The sequence below is a fragment of the Myotis nattereri genome (genome assembly GCF_964212035.1).
Source record: "Myotis nattereri genome assembly, chromosome: 10".
Taxonomy (NCBI): domain Eukaryota; kingdom Metazoa; phylum Chordata; class Mammalia; order Chiroptera; family Vespertilionidae; genus Myotis; species Myotis nattereri.
The window spans coordinates 71993448-72013511 of record NC_138085.1 but is presented as its reverse complement, the minus strand read 5'-3'; the positions used below and the strand labels follow the sequence as shown (position 1 = coordinate 72013511).

At 43.8% G+C, this 20064-nt stretch overlaps 1 protein-coding gene across 2 annotated transcripts; it reads left to right on the top strand.

Annotated features, from left to right (window-relative positions):
• Positions 1-9855: 9855 nt before the first annotated feature.
• On the top strand, positions 9856-18928 carry MRPL33 (mitochondrial ribosomal protein L33). Of its 2 annotated transcripts, XM_081100978.1 has the most exons (4): positions 9856-9952; positions 10721-10739; positions 12567-12673; positions 18622-18928. In XM_081100978.1, exons 1-4 carry the CDS (start codon positions 9931-9933, stop codon positions 18669-18671), a joined length of 198 nt encoding a protein of 65 aa, XP_080957104.1. In that variant the 5' UTR covers positions 9856-9930; the 3' UTR covers positions 18672-18928. The 2 variants fall into 2 exon arrangements, with proteins under 2 accessions (XP_080957104.1, XP_080957103.1); XM_081100977.1 differs by lacking the exon at positions 10721-10739 and having other exon boundaries at positions 9869-9952; positions 12539-12673.
• The last annotated feature ends 1136 nt before the right edge of the window (positions 18929-20064 follow it).

Genomic DNA, 20064 nt, shown 5'->3' with positions numbered 1-20064 from the left:
TTTTCTTCTTTTCATTTTATTAATTAGTAAACTTAATTTTTTAAAAGTTGATATTAGAGACGGAGAGAGAAACATTGATGTGTATGAGAGAAAGAGAAACATTAATCAGTGGCTTCCACATGCACCCCTGCTGGGGATTAAACCTGCAACCTGGTTTTGTGCCTGACCGGGAACCGAACCTGCCACTTTCTGGTGGATGGGACAACAGTCCAACCAACGGAGCCTCACAGCCATGGCTGAAGGGAGGTTTCTTATGGGGTGATTTCCCATAAAGAGCAAACCCCTTGCCGGATACGGTGACTCCAGACTTCAGTTTCTCTCCTCGGTTTAGTTTGAAAATGAACCACGCTGTTAACACGCAGAAGGATTTTGTGTGGGTTCTTGCTCCCGAAGTGCCAAACTGATGCCGTTCTAATGCCGTTCGACATGTCTCCCAGCTGAGTGACTCAGCCTTGGCCCATGGACCCTCCGCAGGCTCTCCCTCCCTCAGGGGTGCAGGTGTGTCCCCACCTCTGTCGAAGGCCAGGAAACTAACCACAATCTCCTGGCGATGGCACTCGGGCTCCTGCCTTCGAGGCAAACAGGGTGAAACACAGGCAGGCAGGATCCCAAACCACAGAAGCTCAAGTTAGGTCATCCTCCCGCCCATGACAGCTGAGCGTCTCAGTCAACAACAAGAAGTACAGACTCATTCAAAAATGGCTTCAGAAGACGGGGACTCTGCCTGGCTCCGGTGACTGGCCACTGAGTGCCATTCTAAAGCAATGGAGAGAGTTAATTAGCCAATCCTTTCAACCAGCTAAGAAGGGTGCGATGGCACAGTCACAGCAGGACAGCTGAGTCCGGAAGTTCAAATCACTTGTCTGGTTGCCAGTAAGGAACGTGTCTGACCTCTTGTTCCCTCCTCATGTGCAACTGGCAACTCGTAGGACTGCGTGCTGGACAGGAACCATCTTTCGAAGCCTCTGGAGAAATCTCAGAGACATAGGAGTGTCCCCCTGTGGGACCAGGCTCTCTGGGACAGTTAGAAATTGGGTTGAGGGTCGGGCTAGGGTGGAGGAAGCAATAAGGCAAATGGTTATTACTGTGAAAATAATGGGTGTGTTGGCATGACTGGTATGGCCGTTAACGTGGTCATTTCACGTTTCCTGAAACAAGGGATTCAGCCCAAGGTGAAGGTAGATGAGTCCTTGGGAATTTACACTTACATTTGCTCAGTTCACGTGTGGGAATCAAGCAAATGGAGTTGCCCGACGAGAACAATGACACTGCTTTCGAAGGCATTTTCTCATGTTCACAGTGTATTTAAGAGAATCATTAAGAAAAAGGGCCTGGAGTTTTGAAGAATAGGTCAGTAATCTTCAGCCCAATTTTTTCCTAGGGCAGGACAAGAATGGATTTATTTGAGCAGAAATCCTAACATCTATTGTCAGGATTTCTATTCAGAAAGTCTGGACAATGCGACACACAGGAAAAACAAACGGAAACATTTTCTGTTCTAGACGGGCATCCCTGAAGAGTAAGCATAGCCATCACTTCGGACATGAGTTACTGGTCCATTCCTCTAAGGCTAGTTAATAACAAAGGCTGCTTGTCCTCTGTGGGATTTAACATTTCCCCAGCACTGCCTGGTTCGTGGAATCACTCCTGTAGACCAGATGACTTATATTTCCGGACCTGGGCTTCTCTGGCCACCTACCTCCCATCGGCTGTTTCAGTCCCGGTTCTAGTAGAAGACAGACCTGAGAAGGCCACTGTATTTCTTGGTTGCATTTCCATGTAGCCTTTTAATCGTCACAGATGAGAAACTTAACACACTCCTGCCTCAAATGGCCATGAGCTCTGCTCTGTGTCAGCATCAGAACCAGTCTTCTCCCGGGCGGAGGGGGGCTGGAAAGACCTTGGCCCTAGTAGTTAGCATCAAGTCAGGGAGGTTACTGGCCCCAGGTTGGCCTCATGCCCTGGCTCCAGAAACTGGATGCTTCCCTCGTCATGTATTTATTGAGCACCTACTGTGTGCCAGACCCACAAAACCTGCCCTTCTCTAACTTTTTCATGTTACGGAACTGAGTCTCCCCCTCCCATTCCCAAGCATCAACCTTGGTTCTCTGATCAGTAAGTCATTTCTTCTAGAACAATGTTTCTCAAACTTTAACGTGACTACAAATCACCCGGGGACCTTGTTAAACTGCAATTCTGATTCGGTGGGTCTGGGTGGGGCCCAAGATTCTGGGTTCAGAACAAGCTCCCAAATGCTGCTGCTGGGAAAGCTGCCCGGATTCCACTTGGAGTGGCAAGGAAGTGCCGCCGGCAGCATCCTCACCATGTGCACGTTTCTGTTAGGGAAACAGAATAGCAGGCCTCACTCCAGAAGCACCTGCTCAGAACCTGCCCTTTGACAAGATCCCCAGGACACTGGCAACATCCGAAGCACCAGGTAGGAATTACCATATAAAGCACCTATGGCTCTCCCCCGCCTGCCTTGCCCACTGAACCCCATTCGCTGGCAGAGCCCCAGGTGATTGGGGTGGATAGCAGGTTTAAAAACCTCAAAGAGCATTTTGGGGGGGGCCCTTCCTAGTCATGGGGCTTCACAGTGGGGAGGCTTTAGAGATGATCTAATGACAATTATCTGAGGTTGTGTGATTCTCCAAAGTTATTATCACGCACGTCCCACATAGGAGACCCGGGCCAGGTGCTTGCCCAGGGTCACGTGGTTAGTAACCAGCGGAGCCAGGCCTCCAGAGCCCATGTGATTCTTCCACCGCAGCTCCTGTCCTGGGCCGCAGTCTGCCCAGCTTCCCGCCCGTCTCAGGAATGCCTCTCCTTGACCGTGATCCAAATCTTCCCCTCCCCCGTTGGAGTTTCAGTCCATTACCTGCAAACCTCCACGCCCTCATAGACGCTTTTCTTTGGCACCCATAAATGCCATCCTCTCCCCACCCACGTCACCCACTAACCAAACCACATGTTTAATTGGTTGATTTTCCCCAAAGACTGATTCTGTCAGCCTTTTGATAATGTGTGCGGCTCTCCTTGGGCAGGTGAGGTATGTGGGCGGGAAGGGTGTTGTCTGCTGGACTTCCATCCATCTTTCAGGAAGGCAGTTAAGCTTCCTGCTCTTTGTCTTTTGTCTCCGCGCCTCTTGCTGTGTTCTGCAGCCTTCTGGAATGCCTGTGAGCCTCTACTCTCTTTATTTACAGCTTCAAGACTTCCTCATTCTTCTAAATTGGCCATGGTCTCCCCTCCCGTCTCTACCCGGGCAGGTGCTGCTCACAGTGCAAAGTTAAATGGACATCCCTGGAATCTATGGTCTAAGATAGGGGTCTTCACTTGGAGCCCACAAATCTCTAGCCTGATACTTTCAAACTTGAGAGTACATTGGAATCTCCTAAGGAGTTTTTTAAAAAGTCCAGACTGCACTCAGATCAATTAAGGTAAAAATCCTGGGGGTGGGAGGCCGGGATCAGTAGGTTCTAAAGCTCCCCAGGTGATTCCAATGGGCAGCCAGGCAGAGCACCCTGGAGAGCAGGTGAAATTGCTTCTGGATAGGCAGATGCGCATTTTCTGAGAGAGCTGAGCCATAGCTTTTAGCCCAGTGGTTCTCAACCTTGGCTGCACATTAGAATCACCTGGGAATCTTTTCAAAATCTTGATTTCTGGGCCTCATCCTCCGGAAATTCTGTTTCTTTGTTATGGGTTGGGGCCACAAGGGCAACAGCAGGCAAGCAAGCTACCAAGGACAGGGGAGTAAGAGTGAGCCCCTCCTGCCAACCCAGAACCTCTCGGGTGGGGCCACAACATTAGTAATAAACAGAATTTCCGGAGGATGCAGCCCAGAAATCAGGTGATTCTAATGTGCAGCCAAGGTTGAGAACCACTGTTTTAGCCAGTTTTCAAAGGCTTCTATGATACCTTTCTCCTTCCCTTTCTCTCCCTCAAAACAGGTTTGGGGACTGGTTGAAGAGCTTACCAATTACTAAGAAAACACCAAATACATGTATTAACTAAATACATAGGCGTTAACATGCAGAGCAGAGAAAGGGCTGGGGACTTAGGGAGCCTGTGTTTGGTGGGAGGGAGAATCCCTGCTTCTCTTCCAATTAGCCATGAGAATGGTGTGACTTCAGATGCTGCCACCACAGAGATCTGATCACATCCCTTACCTCCCTCCACTGCCCATCAAACCGAGGCCTAGCCCCCAACTCTAACATCTGGTTCCTTCCTTACTCAGTCCAGAGCGTCCCCTCTAGCCAATCCCCCTCATTTCTTCACACACTCTAGTCCCAGGAGGATGCTTGCTGTTCATTTCTAAGGCTCCTTCGTGCCTTTGTTTCTATTCTTTCCCCAGTTCCTCCTGCTCTCCCTGTGTCCAGTGTCCTGGGAGGGGAGGTAGGATTGAAGAGACAGAGAATGGCTGGAGGCAGGGTTCTCAGATGACGGAAGGGGCTCAGTTCATAATTGTCAAAGTGAGCGGGGAGCCTCCTTGTGTTAGGAGCTCCTGTTTGGGGCAAGTCTGAGGGATGATATAGTGAGATTCAGAAGCTCTGGCCCTCAAGGGACCTAGATGCCTGGGGCTGGCCGGCCAATGATCTGAGGAGTGAGGGAAGCATAATAGGTGCGGTGAGAGGAATGTGTGGGGAGGAGGTGGATGGGGTGGGGAGTGGAAAGCTAGCAGAGATTTCATCCAGAAAGGGACCCATGCTCAGCAGGGCCCAGTGGGGAGAGATGGGGCTGAAATAGGAGGCGGAGGCCAGACTGTGGAAGGCGACTGAATGCCAACTTGAGGATACCTACTGCACTCAGGTTGAACCTGTTAGTGCCCCCTGGTCTTTCCAGCTTTCAGTCTTGCTCTCGCAGGAAGTCTTTGCTGCCATACTAAGTTGTTCAGGCAGAGGACCCACTTTTGAAGCGGGCCCATCTGCCTGAAGGTGTCTGAGCTCCTGAAGGTGCCAGTTTTTTGCAGGGAGCCCAGCCTTCTGCAGCCTCCCTCCCACTGCCCATGTGGGACAGGTCAGGGAGCCAGGATCAGGACTCTAGAGACCAGAACAGTCAGGTGGGACACAGATATGATGGTGGGCTGGACAGTGGTCAGTGGGACCTCCCAGCACATCGGAGGAGGAGAACAGCCTCCAGATCATTGGGTTGGAATCCCAGCGCTGAGTTCCGGGAATGCAGTGTTGGCCAATACAACACAGGCCCTGTGTCTTAAGTCCTGCAAGAGTAGGTATTCAATAAATGTGCTCTTCCTCTTTCTGCTTTCCTGGGCTGCGAATCCAGGTGAGATAGCTGTGCCTTTTCCTCCCTTCAGCACCTCTCCTGCCCAAAGAAGATGCCGCCCCACCCTTTTAACTTGGGCTGTTGTAATTGTTCTGTACTTTGATAAGGCGCAAAGGGCTCATTATGTAAATTCAGGGGAAAAACCCTCCAAATTATGAATTACATCCATATTAATAAACATTTTAATTAACACTTACAAACTGCCAACAATGTGTTAGGTGTAAGTAACAGGTGGATGTAGGCGGAAGTAATGAGACGAGAAAGCCACTACTTCATTTCTACTTCAAGAATTTCAAGAAACAATTCAGCCCTAGCCACTCTGGCTCAGTGGATTGAGTGTCAGCCTGTGGAGCAAAGGGTCCTGGGTTCAGTTTTGGTCAAGGCCATGTACCTTGGTTGCAGGCTCCTCCCCAGCCTGGACTCTGGCCTTGGTCAGGGCTCCTGCAGGAGGCAACCAATCGATGTGTTTCTCTTACATCGATGTTTCTCTCTGTCTTTCCCTCTCTCTTCCACTCTCCCTAAAAATCAATGGAAAGATACCCTCTGGTGAGGATTAACAACAACAAAAAAGAAACAGTTCATATGCTTACCTCTTCTTAAGAGCAAACTTGTAAATTCTACTGAACTCTGAAACTATCGACAATACACAAATATTTAACTTTGCCATTTCGATGTAAATAGTAATAAATTAACATTTGTATGGTGCCTCTCATTTTAGACTCATTCATTAATTCAATTCATGTATTCAACAGATATTTAATAGATGTAGCAAGCATTGTTCTAGGCACCAGGATACAGCAGTGGGTGAATAGGACAAGTTCTTGATCTTAAAAAGTTTACATTCTGGTGAACAAAGACAGACAATAAGGAAATCAATGAGTAATATGAAATGGTGATAAATGTTATAGGAAAACGTAAAGCAGGGTCTGTGTGTGTGTGTGTGTGTTAGGTGGCATTTGAGTGACAGGGTTTCCTGATGGCTTAGATTTAGGGTGTGAGAGAAAGAAGTGTCAAGTTGGCTCCTAGGTTTTTTACTTGAGCAACTGGAAAAATGGAATTGCCATGTACTGATAAGAGGGAAGCCTTGGGGGTGCAAAGCAGGATTCGGAATTGGATTTTGGACACGTGAGGTCACATAGGTGGTTCAATACACCGATCTGGAGCTCGGAGGAAAGGTTGGAACTGGAGATATAAATTTAGGAGTTTTCAGCCTGTGGATTTTTTTAAAAACTAGGAATGTAGGTGTGACCATCAAGGGAATGAGTGTGGACAGAGAAGAGATCCAGGGCCTGAGCCCTGGGTGTGCCTCTCCTGAGAGGTCTGTGAGGTGGAGAAAGAATCATTGATGAGGTAGAAGGAGACCCAAGACAGTGGTCACCTGGACACCACGTGAAGACAGAGTTTCAAGGAGGAGAGAGTGAGCAACTGTGTAAAATGACATTGATAGATGCAGAGTAAAAGGAGGCCCCAGAACTGACCATGGGTTTGGTATCGTGGAGGTCACTGGGGGCTTTACAAGAGTGGATTCTATGGAGGGTGGGGGAGGAGGCAAAAGTTTGATGACAGACTCTCAGAGAGAGATACTGTCTTAGTCTGTGCAGGCTGCTAGAACAAAGTACCATAATGGGGTGGCTCATAAACAGCAGGCACTTACTTTTCAAAGTTCTGGAGGCTAGCCGAAACCGGTTTGGCTCAGTGGATAGAGCGTCGGCCTGCGGACTGAAAGGTCCCAGGTTCGATTCCGGTCAAGGGCATGTACCTGGGTTGCGGGCATATCCCCAGCGGGGGATGTGCAGGAGGCAGCTGATAGATGTTTCTCTCTCATCGATGTTTCTAACTCTCTATCTCTCTCCCTTCCTCTCTGTAAAAAATCAATAAAATATATTAAAAAAAATAGTATACTCAAAGTTCTGGAGGCTAGAAGTCAGAGTGCTAGCATGTTCCAAGGTTCTGGTAAGGCCCTCCCCCCAGACTGCAGATGCTGACTTTTTGTAGTATTTTCACATGGTAGAGAGGGTAAGGGAGCTCTCTGGGGTCTCTTATTAGGGCACTAATCCCATTCATGAGGCCTCTGCTCTCATGACTTAATCACCTCCAAAAGGTCTCCCTTCCAAATACCATCACATTGGGGATTAGGTTTCAACACATGAATTTTGGGGGGACACAAACATTCAGTCTACGCAGATACTCCATAACCTTGGTTCTGAATTATTTCTGAAATGCTGTTTCCTGTCTCTGAGGCAGTCCAGGCCTTAAGTGGTTTTCTGCTCTAGCCTGTTACTGCTGTTGCTGATAAGGTGCCTACAGGGCTATCTCCTGACTGGACCAGGCCTTTGCGGGCTGAGACATAGTGAGAAGTATGGCAGAAAGCTCTAGGGCCTTGGGAGGTGGGGTTTGAAACTTCAAACTAGAATAAAGGCAATGGGGCTGGAGAAGAATGTGGCCATTCCTTAGTTCAGACCTTCTGTGACCTGCAGAGTCCAAGACTCTGAGAACATTCTCAACATGTGAAGCTTTATTTTACAGTGAGCTGCTGATACAGGTTGCATTTGAATGACGATTCCATGATTTTAAATAAAGCTTAAAATCCACTAAAATCTAATCCAGTGGCTGTGCATTAGACTATGGCTTCTACATATCATTTACAAAAAGGAAGCAGAATTTGGGGAGAAATGACTAATTTCAGGTCTGGGCCAGGGAAAGTACAAGGTTGACCTGATACAGCTGGTGACAGGAAGCAGGGAAGGGAGTGTGTTCAAGAACATTGGACCAGCTTGAAGGGGCTCCCAAAGGCAATAGCAGCTTGGAGATGTGGCTGATTTGGGAAAACTTGACTGTCAAAAATATTAATGAACATGGTTGATTACAAAAACAATGAATAAAAATCTATTATAGTGATACTAAAATAATGAAATTACAGAAAGGGGAAAAAACCTCTTTTTCCCCTTGGACATGACTCTTACAGAAGTGACTCTTCTTACTTGAATATTAATTAAAGAGAAAAAAGATAACACGCATCCTGCCTTTTTAGGAGGAACAATAATTCAGTCTCAATTGATAGGAAGCTCTTCTTTATAGAAGAAAACTAGCTAATAAATGAAGAAGGAGTGATATAAGTTAGAAAATAGCTATTGTGTACCCCAAATGTAATTACTGAGTCAGAAAAATGATCAATGGATGCTAAAATCATGAGGAAAGGTTGTTGGGGAACAGGATATTTTCATATGCCAAAATATTACCCTACAGAAAACTGCAAAGAGAGAAAAAATATCTATTTTTACCATGCAGAGATCTAGAGATCATCCAAGTTAGCACTAGCAGCTGACATTCTGGACCTTCTGATATTCTGCAACATGAAATTTAGAGCATCACCTATGACATCCTCTTGTCAAAAATATTTTAACACGTTAAGCGCCCAGTCAGTCACCGGTGACTGACACTATACTTTCCGTCCAGAAGAAAAAACAGGCTGGGTGCTTAACGTGTTAAGTGGAATCTACTCAAGAATTTAGATTTGCCTTCTAATTTACAGGAAATACAGAGAATAGAAGAACAAATAAAATGACACCATAAAAAACAACAACAATCAGACAAATCCAGAATATGGGAGAGTCCACGAGAAACTAGCTCAGTCTCTTTAAAAATTCAGTGTCATTAAAAAGTAAGCAAGGGGTTTTGTTTTAGATGGGAAAGAGTAAAGATCTATAACATCTAAAGGTAGTTATTGAACCTTGATTGGATACTGTTTTGTTGAAACCGGGTATAAAAGGCAATTTGAATATGGTGAGGGTATTATGAAACTATTATTAATTTTTAAGGAATGAAAAATAGTACATATTATAGTTATAATCTTATTTTTGAGAGATACATACTTAAGTAATTAAGGGTACTTAATATTTAGGGTTGAAAGGTTGTTATGTCCGCAGTTTATTTTCAAACAGCTTAGGAAAAACACTATATGTATTTAATGTTTGTATAAAACACTATAAATATATTTTATACATTATTTAATTCAATATACACAGATACATACTATTAACATTTGTTAAATTAGTTATATGGTTTGTTTACTGTACTATGCTGTCGACTTATTGATATATTTAAAATGCATCTTTATAGACAATCATGGTGGGGAAACTCATTTTATGGGCTCTCAGCCTCATCCCTGGCATCTGGGTCTCTTAAAAGACCACAGGTAAGTGATTACCCCTCAGGGATGAGAACTACTGGCCCAATGCCCACATTGAGCATGAAACTGAGGTCTAAAGAGTTGAAATGAGTTTCCAAGGGGCAGAACGAAGACTAGAATTCATGTTCCTAGCAGAAAGACACACACACACACCCCAGCAGCCATGTCTACACAGGGGCCTCTCATGCCAACTGTACTTCAGGGAGAAGCTGCATGGAAAGCGCCTAACTCTGACCCAGCCTCCATCAAAAGGAAGGGGACGCCAACCCCCCTCACCACAAACACAAAACACCTGGCAAGTACAGCGCACAGGTGGGAAGCAGGTCCGACCCCAGGTTTACATCGGAGGGGCGTGGCTGCGGGCCACTTCAGACCGCCTCTTCCGGAACAGGCCTGTGCCCCGGAAGTAGTTTGCTGAGGGACCTTGGGCCGCTGAAGGAGGCTGTGGTGGTGCCGTCATCATGTTTCTGTCGGCTGTCTCCTGTAAGTGGGGCCGGAGAACGCGGCGGCGGCCAGGCCTGCGGCGAGGGCGGGGGCAGCGACAGGCAGGTCCCGACTGGCAGGCCCCGGGAAAGCGGACGGGCGCGCTGGCGGGCGGCTGTGGCTGCGGCGGCCGCCTCCCAGGCCTTGAGGACTACAGTTCCCGGCATGCCCCGCGCGCGTCCTTGCGGGCGAGTGGGCCTCGGCGGCTGCGGGGCGCCTCGGGGTCTGGCTATGGTTCGCTGGACCTTTCCCACCCTCGGTAGGGGTGTGTCAGCGGAACCACTGGATGTTCGGACTGGGAAAACCTCAGAACGTCCAGTCCATTTGTTCCGAACCCTAAAGAGAAGGAAACGGCGTCCGAGAGGGGCAGTGCGTTGCGCAGGTCGTGCAGCGGGGCCGACTCCCAAGACAGTGCTCTTCCCCGCCCCAGGCTGACGGCCCAGCTAGGTTGGCCCCTCCGCCCCCTGGTTAACTTGTCAGACAAGACCCTGTTCCAGTGCAAACGTTTGCCCTTAGAAAGGGGATAAAGGGAGCAGATGTCACTCTAGAAAGGTTTGCAAGGCGGTCCACCTGAGTGTGTGCAGAGCATCACATCCAGAACCGTGTGGGTCTGGATCTTTATCTTCTGTTAGAAAATCCTAACCAGACCCCTCGTAGCTGTGACCTAAATATTTTTGATTATTTGTGACGGTTATATGAACTTTGCATAAGAAAGATAATAAATGGATATTTTTCTTTTCTCTTCCAACCTGTCCCTGCTACAAAAAGTTGCCAAGAGCAAATCAAAGTAAGTAAAAGTTTTTTTTTTTTTTTTTATCTTGTTCATGTTACATTCCTTAGTCCAGCTGCTGGCAATACCTCCTTATGTTAAACAGCATTTGGCCTCCATTTTCTAAAAGTTGGTTTGAGGACTACTTACATCAGCGGTTCTCAACCTGTGGGTCGCGACCCCTTTGGGGGTCGAACGACCCTTTCACAGGGGTCGCCTAAGACCATCGGAAAACACATATATAATTACATATTGTTTTTGTGATTCATCACTGTGCTTTAATTATGTTCTATTTGTAACAATGAAATTAGGGGTCACCACCACATGAGGAACTGCATTAAAGGGTTGCGGCATTAGGAAGGTTGAGAACCACTGACTTACATGGTGAATTAATTTGGCCCTCTGAAGTTTTTAAAAAAAATATTTTTCCTTTTGCCCAATTGACCTACTTACGTGAGCATTCAAATAATGTACTTAGAAGAGCTCTTGCTGTCTCGTTCCCAAGACGCCATGAGAGTGCCCAGCTCTGTTTGGACGACCATTGTATTTTTGTTTCCTCAAATTGAGGACCGGTGGCTGTCTGGAGCCCACTACAGGAGTCTAGCAGAACAGTCTGATTTGATTAAACTATAAAGCCTATTTTAATGAGTTTTATAATCCTTTGCATTCATGGTAGAAGCATTTCAAAAATAGCAAAGATTAAAGAATTCATAATGTACCAGAGAGACTATAAATACCAAACTGTTATCTTAAAAAATAAATTTTATAGACAGTAACGGAAGATTTGTTGTGTGTTAAAAATAGGAAAATTCTAACGCAGCCTTTGCTTACAACCCAAGACATGTCACAAATCCTCAAGACTAGGTTTTTGTTCTTTTTTTTTGGATTAAAGTTAAACATGTATGTTGGTGTCCCCTCCACTCCAGTATCTTTTATTGATTCATGTAGCTTTCCCACAATCCAGTTATTTATGTGAGAATGTCCCTCCTCCAGGTTCTGTAGGAATCTCTCATGCTTTCAGTTTCTTTAGAGGTACTCCCTGCCTCTCCTGTTCTTTGAATCCTTCTTGTGACATTTGTCCTATATGTGTTGCCTAATAGACCTTCTGTACACACTCACCTTGCATACTATACTGTTAGTTTCTCGAGGGTGCTGATGCAGCCTAATAGAGTTTTGCATTTCCCACAGTGCTTTCCACAGAGTAAGCACTTAATAGCTTTTTGTTAAATCTTTTTGAGCTTTAACTGCTTTATGTAGGGAGACCAGACATAGGAAAAAGTAACAGTACAATGTGTTAAAAGGTCCAGTGAGGCAAAACATGAACTTTATGCTTTGGAGGACTATAACTTAAATGAAATATATGAAGAGGGAAAAGGTGTTAGATGTTAGCAATAGAAAAGTTCTAATCCCTTAATTTTGTCTCTTCCTGATTTTACTCTTATTGCTCATCCCTGGTAGATAGGGGTCTTCTGAAACAGCTATCTTTATGATTTCCAGACCGGCCACCTACAGTTACCAGTACATGCGTATTTTTTCCCCCTCCTGACCTCTGCTCCTTCTTAGAGGTGCATGTCTGAGAGTATTCCTACAATGTGGTTTGATTTGTTCTTACTGCTTTGGTTAGGTCATTACCAAGGCATTCTGTAATAAAACAAACTTTGGGAATCAAAACCACTGAAGTTGTGACTTGTAGAACACTTAGCCTGTCTTAGAACTGAACCTTCTGAGGGCCAAGGGCTGTGCCACAAATAACACTACGGTACAGGGTTCTCAAAATGTGCCATCTCCTTGTGACTGATTTTAATCTATCTCTTCAGCTTCTAACAGCTTACTTTTAAATCTCAGGAACATTCTGGTGAGAATGGTAAGCCAAGCTGGGACAGGCTTCTCCTTCAACACTAAGAGAAGCCGCCTGCGGGAGAAACTGACTCTACTGCATTATGATCCATTTGGTAAGATTCAGAAAAGCTCCTCCACAGTGAAGTCACATGCTTTTAAGGCCCGTTGCTCTTTCCAGACTGATGCTGAACAGTGGCAGGTTTTTGGCCCTTTGACTCTAGCATTTATTCAGCCAGTGTGCATTGAATGTTTACTGTGGTGCCAGTCACTGTTCCAGCTGCTGGGATGTACTACAACACATGACAGGCTCAGTCCCTGCACTTTTGGCACTTAGTCTGATTTGGAAGGGAGAGAAAGAAAAAAAATGCAAAGTATGCTAAGTGCTATGAGAGACAAGCAGGATGCTGAGATACAGGATAAAGTTGTGGAGAGGTGGATCTCAGCGTTAGCTAGGATAGATCAGGGTCAGTCTCTCTTGTAGGATATAGTTATCCAAAGATCTGAGGTGAGAAACCAGCCATGTAAAGAGGGTAGTGGTATTATCCTGGAAACAAAGAGTTGAATATCTTGAGAAGGAGAGGGAATGGTCTGGGAACATCTGCAAGTAAGTAGGTCCAGGTTTTAGTTCAAGAAGTATCGTTTTTATATCTTAATGCAGGAGGGCAGGAAATTTCATTTTCTATTTTATACCATCTGCTAAAATAACATAATAAACAGTACCTCTAACGGTCTTGTTATGTAGAAGTATTTGCTCAAAAGGGACAAGTGTTCCCAAGGCCCGATTGCCTGCTCCCAAACAAGAGTCAGCCCCTGACTGCTGTTGGTGGAAGTCCTGTTTTTGGATTTCATGAGCAGATTTATGCAAATAAACTAGCAAACAAATTACTTATTTGAAAACTTAGGGCCATTCATTTCATTTTTCTGTCCTTGCTTTTAAATAGCCTCTTTATGATTGCTTCTGTACTGGAGCTTCTGGGTTGGTGCACACATGGAGATTCTGGGAGAGTGACAAGCCCTGAGACGCTGTGGAAGCTCTGTGCCCCTTTCCCATTCCTTGTGTCACTTCCATCTGGCTATTCCTGCGTTACTCTCTCTAGGTATATAGTGTCGGAATTGAGTTGAATTATAGGAGAAAGTTAACTGGACACATCCAGTTGGTGATCAGAATTGGAATTGGTACCAGAATCTTATTTCCCAAAATTAATCAATAATGAAAGACAGACACTTAAGCTACTAATCAACTTTTTCATTAAGAACAAGAACTCAAACTCTCGCTTCTAGTCAAGGTAGAGTTATAGGGAACGAATTTACCTTCCTGCCTGAAACAACTAAGAAAAGAACAGTATAGGTCACCAAAAACAGTGATCTCTGGGGGAAAGGAAACAGACTAGTGCTTGTGAATACCCAGACAAAATGGAAAGTTGTATATTCTTTGCTTACCTGCACAAGTCTTCATGTCTTCAGATGTTATGAAACCATCATAACACAAGCACCTGTACTCTCCAGGCAATCTGAATATCCTTTTATAGTTGAGGAATCTGAATCAAGGACACACAGCTAAAACATGGGACAAAACAAAGACTTGAATTCAGAACCATCTGACTCCAAAGGCCGGGCCCTGAACCACTTTCTGTAGCACCTGTTATTGAGAGATTTCACAGGAGGCTAAAACCTACTCACCGCTGCATGACCTCAGGCCGGGCATTAGTGCGAATGCTGGCCAAGAGCTACATTCATGCCTTCAGTTAAGAAGGTCTTACAACCACTGTTCGTTGTGCTGCATTCATCAGTGTCTAAGTACAATAAAAATAAGGGCTGGACCAATGTGAGGAATCATTTAAAAAAGGCTCTAAGAAGTAGTTGTCAACTTAAAATGTGTGTGAGTTCCATTCTTTAACAGAAATAAAATTCCCTGCTGTTTTTATGGTGTTAACATTTCTGGTCATTCTTTATTATAATAAAAAGGGAGTTAGGGTTGTACCTGATGATTAGGAGTCTGAATTTCAGGATGATACCTTATATAGTGGAAAATTATTAGGATGAGAAACTATGTGTCCTAGTCCGTTTGGGTTGCTATTACAAAATACCTCAGACTGAGTGGCTTATAAACAACAGAAATGTATTTCTCACAGTTTTGGGGCTTGGGAAGTCCAAGATCAAGGTGCCAGTGTGGTCGTTTCTAGTGAGGGCCCTCTCGGTTCATAGCCCCTGCCCTCTGGCTGTGTCCTCACCTGGTGGAAGGGCAAGCAGGGTCAGTGGGGTTTCTTTTCTAAGAACCTTACTCCCATTCATAAGGGCTCTACTCTCGTGACCAAAGCCCCTCCCCAAAGCCCCACCTCCTAATACCATCGTTTTTTTGGAGTGAGGATTTCAACGTGAATTCAGGGTGGTTGGGACACAGGTATTCAGACCATACATAGCAATATGATTTTGGATTGGTGTGTTTTTCTCCTCCTGATTTCTTTGTATCAGTTGATGTAAACTTAAAGTGATGAGCTTTACAATAAAGTAGAGGCATACCTTGGAGATCTTCCAGGTTCAGTTCAAGACCACTGCAATATCGCAATAAAGTCAGTCATACGAACTTTTTGGTGTCCCAGTGCATATAAAAGTCATGTTTGTACTGCAGTCTAGTAAGTATACAATAGCATTATGTCTAAAAAAAATTGTACACATGATAATTTAAAATATTTTGTTGCTAAAAAATAAATGCTAACCATCATCTGTGCGTTCAGCGAGTTATAATCTTTTTGCTGGTGGGTGGTCTTACCTTCAATTTGTAAAGAATGCAGTCATCTACAAAGTGCAGTAAAGCAAAGCGCAATTAAGTGAGGCATGCCTATGTTCTCACATTTTAGCTCCTATAGAGTTTTTTGGGAACTTGTACAACATTAATAAATGTTGAATAACCTCTGTACTATTTTAAGTATGAAAATGTATTGGAATTTTTATCCTTAGTGTGGAGGTACAGCTGGCTCTGTATATTGTGGGTTCTGCATCTGTGGATTCAACCAATGCAGAGAAAATATTTGGGGGGGGGGCAGTTATGTGTTGATGTGTATTATGTAGTTAGGCCTGTGATGGTTGTGTCTGTACTGAACATGTGCAGACTTTTATTTTCTCCCACTCCCTAAACAGTAAAATATAACAACTATTTGCATAGCATTTACAAAGTATCAAATATTATTAGTAATCTAGAATTGATTTCATATACAGTATAAGGGTGGATGTATGTAGGTATATCCAGACACCCCGTATTTTATATGAGGGACATGAGCATCCGTGGATTTTGGTGTTTGTGGGCGGGGAGGATGTTCCTAGAACCAACCCCCCGGATATCAAGGGGACTCTGTTAGGAGCTTACTTATTAGATTGGTTTTAAGTTTGAGATTGGGGAAGGGTACAACCATGAACAGTTCTGACCAGAAGTGGAAAGTGGGAGAGAAGAGTCATATATAAATTTTAAACAGACGATTAGAACTTTTCTGGTGAGGAGGGGTGCGAGCCTTGGCAGCACCACTTTGTCTTTTCGGAAGGAGAGAATGTTCTGGGACATGAGGCTGCTTGGCTTTCTGCCCGTCTACTTGCTGACACCCTGCAGGCTCGCGTGCTCTTTGCCTTGGGGCCTGCCCATGGCTTAGGGTACGAAATAGCTGGGCAGGTCTCCCAGCATATTTTAATAAATGGTTAGTTTAAGGGCAATGTTTTGTGAGTCTGCTTTATGAAGAAAATCAGCTAAGGAAACAGAAACTCTCAATTGTTTAAGCATTTCATGGTAGACTCTATGGCTAGAAGCAGCCTCTGTCCTTCTAAAATCCTTTTCCTCACATAAAACTGATCAAATTTCTGAGGAGGAAGGATTAAAGGCTGAGGCATAAGCTTATTAAATGTTGTTAAATATATGAAGTTTATCATGAAAATGAAAACTTGTCAGTTTTAATTCCTTGGATGAGTAAACAAGACAATGTAGACTTTAATTGAAGCAGAATGGGTTTAGGTTCAATGTAGGGAAAGAACTTGACAGATTCATTTTTCTCTGTAGTAAGCAGCAAATATTTTGACAAAATTTATGTCTATGATTGTGGACAGCGGTGCTCAGCCAGCACGCACTGAGTGTGCACTGTGTGTCTGGCAGCAGCCTTGTGTGGGAGGTGGAGTTCTCTCTCTCATGGGAAGATAGAGGATTTTGAGAAATTTGCCCAGGGACTCAGAGCAGAGAAAGATGGAGCCTGCGTGCGAACCCAGCCTTTCTGACTCCAGGCCTCCTATTCCTTCTATTACATGGAGCCAGATAAATCTTCCTGATTTTTCTTTTTTCTTAATCAGGACCATCCCCTGTGGTCAGTCTAGCATTTAAGGCCATGAAGCCCCACTGTCATTCCTACCTCTTACTGCCATTCCTCCACACCAGATGCCCAAGGACTCTTTTTCTTCTTTTTTTAAAAAAATGTTTTTATTTTAGAGAGAGAGGAAGGGAGAGTGAGAGAGAGATAGAAACATTGATGAGAGGGAAACATTGATCGGCTGCCTCCTGCATGCCCCCTATGGGGGATTGAGCCCGAAACCTGGGCAAAACCGGCAGGGCTAAGGAGTCTTCTTATACTTTTGTAAACTCCACATTGTCTAGCACAGTTCTGTGGACTTTAGTATTTATTCTTTGAATTAAGAGAATGAATCAAAACATTTTCATAATAAAGCCTTGCTTTGTTAATCTTTGTCAGTTGCTCCTGTTCACACTTACATAATCTCCTGATTGGTTATCAGGAAGACAAGTTCCTTCTTTTATCTTTTTAGCTCGATGTAGAAAAACATGGGGAAATATTTCTTGCAATGAATAATATTGTCTGATAGAAAACTTTTGTTTTCTCCCTTTTTATGTTTTGTAGTCTTTCTTGGATTCTGAAGGAGCATCAGTCCTACTTATATTTAATATTAGATGATTTGAAATATATGAAAAATATCCCTATGTAATATGTACATTTTATTTTTATTAATTTTATAGATAAAATTCTATGGACTGAATAATGGTTCTTATCCAGCTGTTCATTAGAATCATGAGGGTTTAAAAAATGTAGACTTCCAGTCCTAGCCTAGATCGAAGGAACCAGAATAAGGACAGGGATTTATTTCAGTAAGTTCCCTAGCTAACTCTTAATCATAGACAGTTTGGGAATCTCTTATATAGAGTGTCTGTGTTGATTATAGAAGAGGAAAAAAAAAAAAGCTAAAATCTCTTTGTATGGTAGGGACAAGTGAATTGTTTTATCATAGTTGTTTGAGTTCCTGGGTGTATTTTGTTTTGTGGTTTTTTTTTTTTGGCAAAGAATAAGGTGGTGTGTGTGTATGTATGTGTATGAGAATGGGGGGGGGGTGGGGAAAAGGGAGAGAAAGAGATCTATAGAAGATAAATAGATAGATCAAGTTAATGGAGGACTATAGGGCATTATCGGAACTATGAAAACCTTATTGCCTAGCATCTAGTCTTCAATCTTTCATCCGAGCATTAGCATTTTTGTTTTGGTTTTATTTCAGAGAACTGCACTCTCCTATATTTATAATAATGAGATTGTGGTTATAATGTTAATTTTGTTCCCAAATTAGAAAATCCATATTTGGGGTAGGAAACCATCTCTGGAAAGTACAAACTTAATGTGTATGTTACTTCTCTTCCGTCTGCTCAGTTCTCAGTGCCCTTTTTCTGGAGTCCAGCTCTAGTCTGTCCTTGCTTACCCCCTACAAGAGTGGATATCAACTGGGTGATGACATCAAGTGTTTTCCATCTTTTGCCCATAATTTTCTTTTTAAATTTGAATATTTCACATTCATTGTCCTGGGGTACCAAAGATGCCACTGGTTGGCTGAGACTTTCCTCTTTTCCTTACCATTTTCTCTGGTCTTCTCTGGCCACTGGGATCAAGGAGCTGAGCTTGCAAGTCAACTCCATCCCCATGTCAAAGGAAAGTAAAACAAAAGAGAGGGCTCATGGTCTGATACATATTTTTATTAGAAAATGGTAATGATACTTAGTTTTCTGCCATAATCCTTTTTTCTCCTCCTGTAGTGAGAGCAAGAGTCCTCTTTGTGGAACAGAAAAAAATACGCTCCCTCTGAACAATGGATTGAAAATGCATTTGATTTATAAATGAGAAGACTGAGGGTGGGGTACTGATTCAGAAATTCTGCAGCATGTAATAAAAGAAGAGGAAATGACACGGCATCTCTGCCTCCTGTGATTTGAAGGCCATTGTGAAGAAAACAATGCAGTGAAAGAAAGTTCTTCATATTAGGACATAAATCATTGCATCCCATTTCTTTATCTTTCTGGATATTTTTATAGCCCGTAATAAAATATATTAAAATAGCCTGTACTATTGTCTCTTAGTGATGTGTTCCTCCACTATTTGAAATTAAAAACACAACTACATTACTAAAAAATAACCATTGTTTCATGTATTGAAAGAACATTTTCCACAGTGAGACTTGTGCAAGAGTTTCCAGGCTGTTCCTCCTTAATTTTCATAGAAAAGGTAGTCAACACTCCAGCGTGATCTTTAAAAAACTCCCATGCAGTAACAGAGATGGCAGAGGTGAGCAGGAGTGATAAGAAGGGAGCCAGCCTCAGCCTTCTAACACGAAGGAAACCCTGAGAACTATTTCTGATTTGTGCTTATATACTTAGGGAAAATACTGTTGGTCTGTATTCTCAAACTCAGGAATGCAGTATCTATGATTTTCTAGCACAGCTTTGGACTCCTTTATTTCATATATATATAAAATAAGAGATTCTATGTTATTTCTGTAAGCTAGAGTGAAGGCTGTGGGGGCCTGGTGTTACTGCACAGCTCACCAGCTTGGAAATTCCGCTGAGAGTGTTTAGATGAAGACTCCTGCCCTGCCCAGAGCTATGTACTTTCTCACTCAAGCTATTGTTTCCCACAGATTTTCAAAATTGCCCAGTTTTCTTCTTTACTTGTTGAATTTCTTGCTGAAGGTAAGGATCAGCTCATTTTCTGAGCTCTACTGGTTCAGATTCTACCCCATTTAAAGCATTTATGTGGGAGAATGAGAGTGCCCACCATGACTACCAGCATTAAGGAACCAATACTGTTTCAAAATAACAGGTGTTCCCTCCCCGGCCCAATCTGTGTCTCCTGAGGAAATGCGGGAGGCGCGCTCTGGAAATGGAATCAGGTGTGGATTCTTGCTGAGCCTCGGAGGCTTGTGGCCTGATAGCTCTTTTGTGGCATCTTTTGTTAAAGCTCTGGTTCAAAGCAATAAGAGGTGCGATCTTGGCTATTTTTAGATTGGAACTATACATAATGGTGTTGGGTTACAAGAAAAATCTTCCACCTGATCTTACTTGTTAAGCCCAAGGTAAAGGGTCTGTGACATGCATGAGTTGCATTTTTAAAAACAAAACAAAAACTTAAATACTGGCTTAACCAGTGACTTGTCTATTCAGCACGTAGGCTGAATGTGGCCCACAGGTGGTATTTACAGAAAA